At 34.1% G+C, this 13293-nt stretch overlaps 1 protein-coding gene across 4 annotated transcripts in view; it reads left to right on the top strand.

Moving 5' to 3' along the window:
* VPS13B (vacuolar protein sorting 13 homolog B) overlaps window positions 1-13293 on the top strand; it is a 434787-nt gene that overhangs the window by 63163 nt on the left and 358331 nt on the right. For all 4 annotated transcript variants that reach the window (XM_021529420.2, XM_021529422.2, XM_021529419.2 and 1 more), the window contains exons 8-13: window positions 1105-1370; window positions 3961-4056; window positions 4395-4517; window positions 6617-6754; window positions 8137-8224; window positions 12974-13165. In XM_021529420.2, the coding sequence (XP_021385095.2) occupies window positions 1105-1370; window positions 3961-4056; window positions 4395-4517; window positions 6617-6754; window positions 8137-8224; window positions 12974-13165 (903 nt within the window). The remainder of the gene's footprint in view (window positions 1-1104; window positions 1371-3960; window positions 4057-4394; window positions 4518-6616; window positions 6755-8136; window positions 8225-12973; window positions 13166-13293) is intronic.

Genomic DNA, 13293 nt, shown 5'->3' with positions numbered 1-13293 from the left:
TTCTGTATTTGCTGTGTGTCAAGATGTGCTTCTGGATTTAAATCTGATCCTTGAGACTTGTGTGAAGAGAGCAGACAGGGAGCTTGCACTGACTTTGTGGGAGGAGGTGCTCTTGCCTCTTTAAGCTTGTGCAGAGAATTATCAGGAGTGTTTTTTATTCCTCTTTTTTCTGTTGTATAGAGTAAAAGGCTAAAGACTAATAAGACTCAAGAGTAAAAGGTCTACAACTTCCAAAAATGCTATCTCTGAGTTTCAAAATATGTGAATAGAATTGAAGTATGCCTATTTCTGTTCTCAGTTAAATGATTCATTAAATATAACATTCACCTTCAGGAACAGTACTACATCCTGTACCACCTATAGTAATTCTGAAGTATTTAATAGCCCTCGTGAACCCGTAATAGTGGTGATGAAACCAGATAAAATCTATTTTGCTCTTTGTACATGCAGTACATTACCTACCTTTTTAGATCATGAGTCTTAGACTTGAATCTTTGGGGAAGTCCTTGGTTTGCTCTGCATGCTATCTCTATTGGTTTCCACAGATGACCAACATTTTGACTTTTGACTCACAGATGGTTACCAGCTTTTTTGAGCATAGATTAACTTGTATCTTTGAATATTTGAAAAGCTTAGTTTTAAACAAAGAAAGTCTTGGATCTGTCCTGCATTTACACTTTTTTGCATTAGACTGTTGTAACTGAACTACTTCTAAATTTAATTTTAAAATTGGAAACTATGAGATCATAATATCATTATTTAGTCAGATTTAATTTTACAGCTTTTGAAAGTCTTTAATGGAAGTAGTCTTGAAAACTTGTGGTATAGATGACAAGTTCTGGTCTCACTGCAGATGTATGATACTAAAACTATGGCAAAGACCCTTAATATTTTTTGGAGGAAAATGTTAATGAATTAAAGAAATGCTTGGAAACTCATATTTAGTAATTTAACATTTGTACTGATTTCCTATGATTATAAGTATCAGTGAATGCTGTGTGGAATACAGTACAAAATAAATTTCACATACCATAAATTTGAGTTTAATAAATAAAGTTTTAAGTATGGTTTATATGAAATTTAACTTGGTTTTTGTTTTAAAAGGCACAGAAGATGAAGCAAGCTCAGTAATGCAATATCCTACACAGTACATTAGTCAAGATCCTTATTTCCATCAAGATGATGACCAGCAACAAGGATGGGTTTCTTGGGCTTGGTCTTTTGTTCCTGCTATTGTGAGTTATGATGATGAAGAGAATGATTCTGGTGGAATTGGCGATGGAACAGCAGAACAGCAGAAGTCTCAGTCCCTCAAGGATCCTATTATTTCAGTTGGGTTTTACTGTACAAAGGCAACAGTGACTTTTAAGGTAAATATTTCTCTGTGTCATAAAGGATTCATTTGACTTATGAGGAAGTGCATAGCGATTTTCTGAGCATTAAAGTAATGTATGATTCAAGACAAATACTGTTGGTATTGTGAGGTATTGTTAAAGAATAACAAGAAATGTGAATGCTGAAAATTCCTCTTCCATCATACTGGACTGATAATGGCAATGTGAGTAGTTTTTGTTATTTGAGCTAGAATTTGAGTGTGAACTTTATAATGTTTAAAGGAAACCACTTAATTTACTTAGATTAATATTTTTTGATGGGAAAAAAAGCCTGAAAGCTTTATGTGAACTTTCGCTGCAGTATTCTATCCATCTAATGTTTAAACAACTACATTTTTCTTTATAAAAGCTCCTCTAATTTGGAACTAGGATTGGAGGAATTTTCAGAGACTATTTTTTTGACTATTGTATGTGAAAATACCAATTTAACTTGATAATTTTGAATTAATTTTCCATACATTGAAATTGTATTGGAGGAAAAAAAGATAAAGAGTATATATAGGCTGAGCTATAAGCAGGGTATGTAGAGAAAGATTTAATTTAAGTATTAGCTTTAAGCAAAGATGAAAATTGTTGCTGGCCTTCTCTCTAATATTTTGTAAGCTTGCAGAAGGGAATATGGAAATTCTGACTAAGATATTGTGATGTACTGATAGAAATTAAAAATTAAGGTATTGAATTAGCAGAATACCTGTAACGTGTCAAGCTATTTGCAAGCAATTCTATGTGCATAACTAGGCCAAGTGGCTCTTGGTTTACAACTAAGCGTGTATTAAATCCAGGTCAGAACTTTGCCACAGAGTAATTTAGGGTGATTTTTATGAATTTGAGCCTTTCAGATTAACTGCAAGACTTTTGTAACTCTCGTACAAAAATTATGTGCCTGATTATACTCAGTACCATCAGGAGCTCCCTGTTCCTTTCTTGCCTGTTTGGATTGACATCTGTGCACAAGAATGTTTTATGGGGCTTTATGCCTAATTTAGCTATTTTTATTTGGTGGTGTAGAAGAGCATTTAGCTGCTCAGCAACTGCCAGAAAGGGTGAGACAAGTGACTTTGGAAGCTGTAGATATTCTGTGGGGATGTTGATGTTTTAAGCCTTTACCGTCCTGAAAAATTTGAAGATATCAACAGAATTAAAGCGTTCAGTCATGTTCTTTTGTGTCAATCTGCTTCAGCTCTCATTAAAAGAGGCTAAAATTAAATAGTAACATTTTTTACCCTCCATTAATTATATCCCTGGGACACCACTTGAAATTTGAAACATGAACAAGCCACCAAAGTTCAAATATCTCATTTATCATGGCTCAGCATCTTCTTTTCACAATGTCATGCAGTAATAATTCTGTGCTCTTGTTCCTCATGCAAGAAAACTCATTAAAAATAATACTAACTTCTTTTTTGAACATGGGTTCTGCTAGAGAGGGTTTTCCTAATGCTTCATTTGCGAGTTCATGCATTTTATATTAGGAAATTATTAAAAACTACTCAAAATGTAACATTTTGCACTCTAGAAATTTTAAATGTGATGTATGATGCTAATATGGTGACAGGAGGAAAGCAGAATTCATTGTTCTGCTTGCATGCAAACAGTATATGGAATTAATTTGTGGTTCATATTTTGGTTAAAAAATAAGGTCAAGTTTCTGCATTAACATTTTGAATAGTTGATATCATTCCAGCTAAAAATCATGCCAAATTAAATGTACCATTTTCTAATAATGGTGAAAACTAGTCTTGTAATTTCTGAGTTCTTTTAATCAATTAATTGCTTTTCCTCTGCAATAATTGCACACAGGTGGAGGGTGAGCAGTGACTTTTTTCATCCAATTTTCTTGGACATTTGGATTTTAAATTTTAAATTGAAACAGCATCCATGTGTATCCAGTCTTGAAAACAAAGAGTGTGTAGATAGTCTTTTATAAAAATCAGAATTTGAAGTATTTTAGCTGTTTTGCATAAACTAACTTGTTTTTTTCATGCCAAATGTAATATATTCAATATAGTGTGCCTCTTCCCTTGTTTTTCTTAGCTGTAGGTTATATGCTTTTTACTCTGTGCATGTTCTCCCATTTTGAATTTTTACATCAAAATCATTCAAGAAATATAAATGCATGTTGTTCTTGATTGCCATGACATGAAACAAAAACGTGTATGGTTGTAATCAAAATATGTCTGTAATATTATAATGATATTTAATTATTTTTTAGAAGAATAAATAAAGTATTAATGGATTTTTACTACAGTTTATAAGCTTATTTGATATTAATAATGCAATTATGTATCTGTTTCATCTTTTCACACAGTTTCTTCTTAGATAAGCAAGCTGAAAATACTATAGTGGATTTTAAATGTTCTGTTATAGCGTATTTCAAACGGAAGTTGAACATGAGCCATTATGGTATGGATAATGTGCTACAGCTGTTTAGTTGCACCTGTTTCCTGACAGTTGATGTATTTTTGCCCATAGTTTATTTTGTTTTTATCAGTCTGTCTATTAATAATCATACTGTCGTTTAATACTAATTCTGATTTTATAAGGTGTTTATCCTGTTGTTCTGCAGCTCACTGAAATGCAAGCTGAAAGTAGTTATTACAGCCCTCAGAAAGTAAAATCCAAAGAAGTTATATGCTGGGAGCAAGAAGGAACAACAGTTGAGGTAATTTTACATTGACAGGCTTTTTTGATACATTTTAAGTAATGTTCCAAATAGTTGTCGATAAAATATTTTTAAATTATTTAATTGCTGGACTTTTATATTCTGTCAAATTGTAAGTGTTTGATGTAATAATAATCATGTAGATAATAACTCTCTAAACTTCTGTGCTGTAGTGGTTGAGCACTATAGTAATCCCTTCCTTTCAAGTGCCCTGTATGATTGCTATTTATTAAAACTCTGAATATATAAACTAAGCATATTTTGCTTTATCCATCTTTATTGCTTGTGGAGTAGAAGGCTTAAAAATTAATCTTTTTTTTTTTCTTTTTCCTCACTAGGTCCTTATGAAAGGTGAACTTTTTTTTGATTGCCAAATAGGTTTTGTTGGCTGCCAAGCTATGTGCCTTAAAGGAATTATGGGAATTAAAGATTTTGAAGAAAATATGAATAGGAGTGATGAAGTGAGTATGTTGAAATACCAGTTGATTTTGAATAAGGAATTTTGTTATCCTTTATTAAAATCTCTGATTGCAAAAATTGGAAAGACTGCTGTTACCAGCTGTGATTTTTGTATATTACTGTGGTACAGAACTCAGTGCCCATTCCTTAGAGTTGAAAAAATGAGTATCTCAGATTGAGAAGAGGCAGAACATAAGGCTTTTTAAAAATCTTTTTGGATAGTGACTCATTGTTGCCTTTGTGATTTTGTATAACAAATTAAAATATATTTGAAAATCTTTGACAGTACCAAAGACTGGAAGGGAAAAAATGGGAACACTGTATAGTGAAAATAATAGAAAGGTGGCACAAATACTGAATGAGTGTTTTACCTCACTTTTCAGTGAGATTGAGAGCAGTATGAAGTGAAGGAGTTAGACAGTATTAATTTTTGTATTTTAAATGGATGCAAATCCTCAGTTGCTTAAGACAAAATCAGGTGTAATTATGAACTACTTTAAAACTATTTAATGAAGGGTTACATGAAATTCTAAATTCAATAATGATGATTTTAGTTGAAGTGTAAATAGCGTTGTGCCCTAAAGTTTTGGAGAACAGTGACTATTATCTATGTTTAAGTAAAATCAAATAATACAGCCAAGAAGAGACCTGTTAACTTGATTCTAGTGCTCTGTGAAGTCTTGAAAAGTATTTTAAAGAGGAAACTTAAGAATATGAAAGAAAATACTAAGTGCCTGTATTTATGTCAAATATCTCCTAATCTGGGAAATTGTCTACTGTATTATGATAGATATGATGGGGGGGCTTCTTATCTTTTCCCCATCTCAGGAAAGAGAGCATCATGGCTTGGCACCCATCTCAGGTGTTTGCGTGTGCAGAGCAGAAAACAAGAAAATTCATGACACAGTTGCTGAGTATGACATTGTTGGGATTTTAGGGATGCAGTGGGACACAGCACATGACTGGTTTGCTGTTTTGGATACACACAGGCTTTTCCAGAAGGAGAGGCTGGGGAGGAAAGGATGAGACAACTGTAAAAATGCTGTACTGGTCCTGTTAAGGACAAGGAAGATGTGGTTGGGGATGTGAGGGTGGACAGCCACCTTGACTGGGGCAACTGAGATTGGCAGGTATAAAATCTTGAGAGAATTGACGATTTTTAGACTGAGTGGGTGAGTGAATAAGAGAATTTCACAGAATCATAAAATAGTCTGTGTTGGAATGGACCCAGAAAAAAACATCAACTCTCCAGCTCATAAGCGAATAGCCCATACAGGGATTGAACCAACAACTGTTGCATTATTAGCCACATGCCCTGATCAACTGAGATAATTTCCTTCAAGTTAGTTAATAAGGGATATTTGGGGTTTTATTTTTACTCATTTTTCTGCCACTCTCTCTTCCAGGATTTACGAAAGTATCTGCTTTATGACAGTGGTGATGATACTGCTTGTCTGTTGTCTGTGTACTGCTGTGGTTGTGGAATTGGTCCTTTCATAAAGGTTCTGGATCTGCCTGTGATTGAGAATAGATAGTTGGAAAAAATCTCCTAAATACCTTTTTTGGATTAATAACACTTGTTAGGAAAGTTATATTGATTTCAGAAGAGTAGAAGTCTGTGAGGAGGCACATTAAAATCTAGATGAATAAAGAATGCTAACATAGAATGAGGTCATACATGGAAATAACTGATTGACTTAAAGAGGATTGATACAGCATCTGAAAGGATTGGGCAGCTATAGATGGAGTGTGCAGTGACAAGTTTGTGCATACTGAAGAGGACTGGGGCAGGATTTGGAATGATGATGATCTGAGATTATTTGCTGTTAAAATGTAATTAATATATTCTGTATCATGAGTATAATATTAATTGGTTCAGGCAATTTTTATTGATTTGAAAATGGGGAAGGAGTAGCCAGGAACTTCTGTTATACAGATGAAATTAATTTCATTGTTTCATCTTCATTCATAATGCAACATGCTCTTGAGGGTTACTACTCTGTGTGTGTCATATTTGTATTATGACAGAATTGAAAGTGCTCTGTTAACTTGACTGTTTTTTTTTTTCTTCCCCTGCCTCACTTTCTATGGCTTCATGAAGGAGGCTTGCTTCTTTAGTTGTGGAGAAACTTTGAGCATGAAAGGAATGACATACCTTACCAATTCACTATTTGATTACAGAAGTCCAGAAAATAATAGTATTCGTGCAGAATTTATTTTGGATTCAGCTCATCATAAGGTCAGAGAATTATATTTTTCTTATAAAAAGATTTCCAATGCTCTCTAATGGATTTTGTACAATTAGATCTGTGTATTATTAGGGGACTGAATTCTCTTTACTTTTACATATTTAACTGAATATTACTTTGCAGCTGGCAAAATAAAAAAAGTAAATCTGTTTGTGTCAACAAAAAGACACCCACAAAAACCGAGCTAAAAAAAGAGCCAAACTGAAAAAACATGTCCAAAAGAAACCTCAAACTCCCCTCCTGCCCCAAAAACTGAATTAATGTCATAGTTTCCAAAAGCAGTAACCACAGAACATTTTAAGAGGAAAACAGACATATGAGAGAACGCTAGCAAAAGTCAAGCTTTACCAGCATGTGTTTTAAACCCAAACAGTAAGTAGTCTATGGTCTTCAAACTAAGAAGTGCTGTCAGATTTGGACAGTATTAATTTTATTGTTTACAGTCTGTATTGGTCTACATACAGAAAATTTTGTGAATTCTGCCTTTTGTGGAGACAAATTTTCAGTCAGCTCTAGTCTCTGTTGTTGTAAATTGTTCAGTAAAACTTTATTCCCTGGTTGTCTGCCATTATTAAAGATTTGGTTGCAGTGACCAAGGTGGTCCTTTCCAGGTGTGTTCATAGGTGGAGATCTGTGCTGTTTATTGTACAAGTAAGCTATTTACAGTTTTGAAAGGTATCTAATTTCCTTTTAATTTAAATTGAACTATTTTCACCTTTTTAGTACTATTGTTGAAGTGTAACCCCGAAGAACCACATGAAAAAAATGAGTTTAGTAAAATCACAAGTATTTTATAGTCAGACTTTTCCCATAGTGAGTTTTAAGCTTTACTCTATCCTTGGGCTGTCTTCAATGCTTTCACAAGTTGCCCATTTTTTTTGGCAAGAGTGGAAGCAAATTTGCTGTGTGATGTATTAAATTATGTATGAATCCCAGTGTTGGCATAAAGTCTTGATATGTTTCCTACTGTTGAAAGATAAAACCATAATATTCCTTGAATAGCAAAGCCAAATTGAATGAGCTGAGTTTTCAGTGTATTTAATTAGGTTGATGTGTTGCATGCAAGAGGTCAAATGAAGAATATTTACTTGATTAAAGGTACTAATTGACTAGATGTTATTGATGATCTTGTCAGCATGTCCACAGGAGTTATGGATGTGCATTTGTGTGGCCTCAAATGGAAGTTACATTACCTATCAGAAGGGTGAATTCTTTGTGATAACCTCTGTCCTTTGCTTTGATAAGCCTTTCCCTGTGTTGATGCACAAATCCAAACATGAATATATCTCTCTAATACCAGTCTATCAGTTGGTAATCTCAAGATTCTTTTCCTTATACAACATTTTCTTTGTTTGCTTTGCTTTATTGGTAGGAGACATACACAGAGATAGCTGGAATGCAGAGGTTTGGGGCTTTCTACATGGATTACTTGTATACAATGGAAAGCACCAGTGGCAAAGGTACCATTTTTCTTGTGTTTACCCTGATAAATAATAGAAACAAAGACTTTTCATGCCCAGATGGTCCTTGACCAACTGTCCTCTAACTTACCTTAGATTTACCATCAGGATCATCATTAAAATGCTTTCATTTTCATTGATGTCTTTCAGAGGTCAGTTGTTTTGGTTAGCTGTTGATTGTTGGTGCTCTTTTTTTATTTTTCTTTTCCTGCATAAGTAATCATAATGATATTTTTTATAGCCAGTTGCTAAACTGAAAGTAATTTTCTTGTAGCAGTGATGGAGTTCATAAAGTATAATGTCTTTTTTTAAAGTTGTTTTTATTGACATAATATTAAAAATATCTTGAGAACTCTGGGTGAAGAATGAGATTGATCATATACTTGGCATAGAAGATGAAAAGGACTGTTGTTTTTCTTCTATGAAGAAAAATGCAAGGATGCAAGAAAGTGTGAAGTTCTTTAAATATATCTAAACAATTAGATGAGCAAATATTAGCCTAAACCATGTGCACATAGATATTGGCAAATTCTAAATAGTTTTTGTTATTTCTCAGTTCTTTTCTAAGTCTGAGAAGTGGATTTGATGAAGTAAATATATCTACTTTTTTGAGTGTCACAAAAGCTGGGACAAAGGAGTTATCCTATCAGCAAGTAATATGTTTATATTTTTTCACAGATATTCTTATCATTGATTGTGTTATAATTTCCTCTTCACTCCTCAGAACAGTGTCATGTCATCTATAGCTGCTGTTCTGCAGTTTTATTGTCAAATAAATACTTTTTTCTTCCTCATCTGTGTATTTATTATTGTGAGTACTTTTTCTCTGGATATCTGCAGGGAACTTCTTGTGATTTTGTGGCTGAGCATTTATCTGTCCTTGCTACTTAGTCCAACTCATCTGGGGTGTTTTTTTTTTTTTTTTTTTTGTTTCTATTTCTGTGTAAGAGAAATTACAACTCCTAATGTTCATCTTTGTTTTCTGGACATGGTGGACATTAAGTCTAAAAGGAGTAGGAAAGAAACTTTGTTTCCTTAGAGATGCATCATGAAATGTTTACAAAAATAACTGAATGATCCTATTGCCCTCAGCAGTAGAGGCATCCACCAGGAAATTTAACAGTTCCTTCCTGACTCTGAGGCTTTTCTCTGTACCATGTGAGTGATGTGAAGCTCTGAAAATTTACAATTAAGTCAAACTTCTACTGCAGACTTCTTCTGGTTTTACTAACGATATAAATGTTTAATTACACATTGAACTCGTAGTAGAGAAGTTGAAAACATTGGGTAAGCCTTATCTCCTTTTTGAATCTTAGTGTAGAAATTTAAATATGCACAGACTATGTGCATTATGAAGGAAAATTGATTTTGTGGAATATTTTTTCTTGTTTCTGTGAATGCATAAGGAATGTTATGATCATATCTCTTCCTGACTTTTAACTAATGCTTTTCAGAAATTACTGAACTCAGAAACGCTTTCTTATTTTCCTCAGTGTCAGGCTATTGTATTTTCTGATTACATTTTTCCCTCCTTAGGTTCTCTTTTTTTCCTACCAGGAGGATTTCTCATAGACTTGGCTTCTCTTTTCTCCATCAGTCACTAGGAAAACACCTCACAAAATGTAGCTTGGCTTTCTATCAAGTGTTACTGTGTGCTTTTATTCGAGTATTACTCCTTTAATTTCAGGAACCTGGCTATGTAACATAGGGGAATAATTAATTTTTAAATAGTTTAAATGGTTGTTGTTTTTCTAGGGTTAAGAACTTAAAATCTTAAATTTTCAAATGGTTTTATTCATCAGAAAAGCAAATAACTAGCTTTCTGATAGTTATTTTCTAGCTATTTTTTCCATATTGTGGGTTAAATCCAGAGTTGTTAAATAGAATGTAAACAAATAGGTGCAAAATATTTATTTAAGATGAAGGTATAAATACCTTAAACTTTGAAAAAATACAAATCCGCTTTATTTTTGATTTGTTGTTTCTGTGAAAGTTTATATTTTACTATTTTTTATTTTGGTATAACTGTTTTTAGTTACAACTACTGCACCCCGCATACCATAAAAAAATGAACCAAACTTAAGTTATAAGAGGCAGTTACTGTGATTGTAAGATTTTTATCTGTCTAGGCAATTTTGGTTTGACACATTCTTTGCACCTTTAACCTTTCCTGAAGCATAGGATTACTGATTAAACCACAAGTGCCTGCTGGATGACATTAACCCTCAGGAGTTTCATCTGTCACTTACAGAAGTGCATTAATCAATTTCAGTATTTTGAATGAAAGCAAGATAGTCATGCACAGTAGTCTTATTTAGACATTTTGTCTGTCTTCCCCTTCCTTTATTTTTCTGGTTTTTTGCTTTGTATTTCAGTGCAGAACAATTTCTCTGAAACTTTAGGTAGCCTGTCAGTTCCCTGATTGCTGATTTACATGACCTGCAGACCTAGCAGGGTGTGCTGTTGAAGTTACCTTTTATTTGTAATGTGTACCTCTCTACCTTGCTGGCAAGTTTATGCAGCACTTATTTTGATATTTGAGGTTGATTAGAATTAGACTGTTCTGTAGAACCAATAGATTTTCTACCTTTTCTGTTTGCATTTAGATGGAATTAAAGGGAACTGTTCCAAAAAGTGTTTTGTATTAATTCTGTCACTTAGATATATTATTCACATAGATACAATATATACAAGCAAGTGTGATTTTTCCTCTTTGAAAAGGCAGGCTTTTACTACTTCTGGCCTTATTATTTTTTATGTGGTGGAATGGTTTTTTACACTCTTTAGTAGTGTTCATCTGAACTGAGTATTGTGTAGAATTGGAAGGATAAAAGTATGTATGTTAACTGCCTATAAAATAAATGCAGAAGTCAGTATGCTTGGTTTTAAAAAAATATTTTAGGATTCATTCAAAAGATTGTAATTCAGTTTCAGCTAACGATTTGAGTAGGTTTTATAAGGTAGTATCCTTCTGTCCTTTTATCTTTCTTTTATTGTTCTTTTTCTTCTCAGAAAAACAACAAACCAAGGGAAGTAGAGGCTATAAATGCTCTCACTATCAACTTCTGTTAGGCTTTTAAGGATAGAGTTAATTCTTCTGCTGAGTGTGTGAGCCTGTAAAGGCCTGCAGAGCATTATGCCAGCTGCGCATCAAATTCAGCATAGTCTCAGTTTATTTGATGACCTTTTTCCTCCCCAGTGCTTAGAAGCAGCAGTATTTTATGGAGTATGATTTAAACATAAAGGGAAAAAAACCCCTATCCTTGCTTCCTTTTCCACCAAGCTCAACTTCCCTCAATATAAAGACTGTTTTGAATGAGTGCAGTTAAAAAGAGTACAGTAAAGGAGAGACAAAAGGGTGAATAACTGGGTTCCTCTTGGGCAACCAGAAATCATAGAGTTGATAAGGTTGGAAAAGAGCTCTTTAAGTCATTGAGTCCAACATTAACCCAGCATTGCCATGTTCACCACTAAACTGTGTCCCCAGGTGCCATATTCATACATTTTTGAACACTTCCACGCACTGTGGTTACAATGCTTACCTTGACACGTTGTGCTTGTAGCCAATTTCAGTGAAAAAATTTTTCTCAATATGCAATCTAAACCTCCCGTGGTACAACTTGAGGCCTCTCATCCTGTAGCTTCTCACTTGGGAGAAGAAGCTGACCTCCTGTCCTTGCTACACCCTCCTTCCAGGTAGATCTAGTGAGCAATAAGGTCTTCCCTCAGCTCCTTTTCTCCAGGCTGAACAACCCCAGCTCCCTCAGTTCCTCAGAAGTATTGTGCTCCAGGCCCATCACCAGCTCCATTTTCCTTCTAGGAACCATTTAATCCTCATGCTTATTTTGTCAGAGTATTCACTTATGTTATGGTCAGCAAGATCTTTAATGTTTAGTGCTTCTGTCAAAGCAATGAAGACACTGTCAAAGTGATGATCTTAGGAAAAAATCAGACTGAAGTTCTGCAAGCTAAAAATGTTAGAGGGATAGGGCTATATTTTTACACAAATGCCATATGTGACAGGAAGACTTGAGCTTCTGAAATCTGTGTGATTTAATTGAAGAATTTCTATTAAGTATGTTTAGAGAAATAGTCATGCTGTTTGGTAGTCTGCATACACTGAATGTGTGATTTTGGTCTATCTTATTACTCTACTTTACTAAACTACTCTTTTATTTCTGTTGGCTCTTTAAAAAAACAGTCTGAGACCTAATCATTAAAGAAACTTTCTTGCTGCCCATACATCAGAGAATGGTGGTAAATGTGAATGGAAGGAAGGGTTTATCTTAGTTTTCAGTCTGGTTCTCCCAGTCTTGTCATGGCAGCTAACCTTTCAATGGCCCAGATTTGTCATGTCTCTGCAGCACATATTTTTCTCGATTACTGGGGATACATCTCTTTGTGACAAGCTGTAGAAAGGTTTGAACACCATGGCTGTCATTGATACACAGCTTTAAGCTGCCATAGAAGCTTAGACACAAATTTGAGAGCTACAAAGTTCATGGAAGACTTCCTCAGTTGTACTCTTCTTGGAGTCAAGACGGAAATTTGCCCTGTTTGCTCTGCATTTACCAGAAGTAATTTTGTTAAAACCTGTTAAACCAGTCATTGTACATTTGTGTGCTTGCATAGTTGTATTTTTCTATATATTTATTAAGTCTTTGATCACAATATTTGCAACAGAAGTAGCTGATAAAATATGTTACTATGTCCAGTTGTTTAGTGTAACTTTTATAAAATTTGTTGTAGTTTCTGGGAATCAGCAAGACCTTTCTTCAGTAAAGAGTGAAGATTTTGGAAATGTTCAGGAGATGTCTACAAAAAGCCTCATTGTGGGTCCACTCAATCTTCGACTGGATAGCAGCGCAGTGCACCGCATCATGAAAATGATAGTTTGTGCTCTGGAGCATGAGTATGAGCCATACAGTAAAACAAAACCAGGTTTGCTCCTATTGCATATACAAATATACAGAATTATGCCAGACTACATTTTGTACTTTCAAAGGTACAGCTTTCAAATAGTTCTTATGAATCTGAAGAGAAAAACATAAAATACAGGTAAATTAATC

Source organism: Lonchura striata, chromosome 1 (assembly GCF_046129695.1).
Source record: "Lonchura striata isolate bLonStr1 chromosome 1, bLonStr1.mat, whole genome shotgun sequence".
Classification (NCBI taxonomy): domain Eukaryota; kingdom Metazoa; phylum Chordata; class Aves; order Passeriformes; family Estrildidae; genus Lonchura; species Lonchura striata.
Note: the sequence above shows the minus strand (reverse complement) of the source record. Positions and strands in the feature narration are given on the sequence as shown.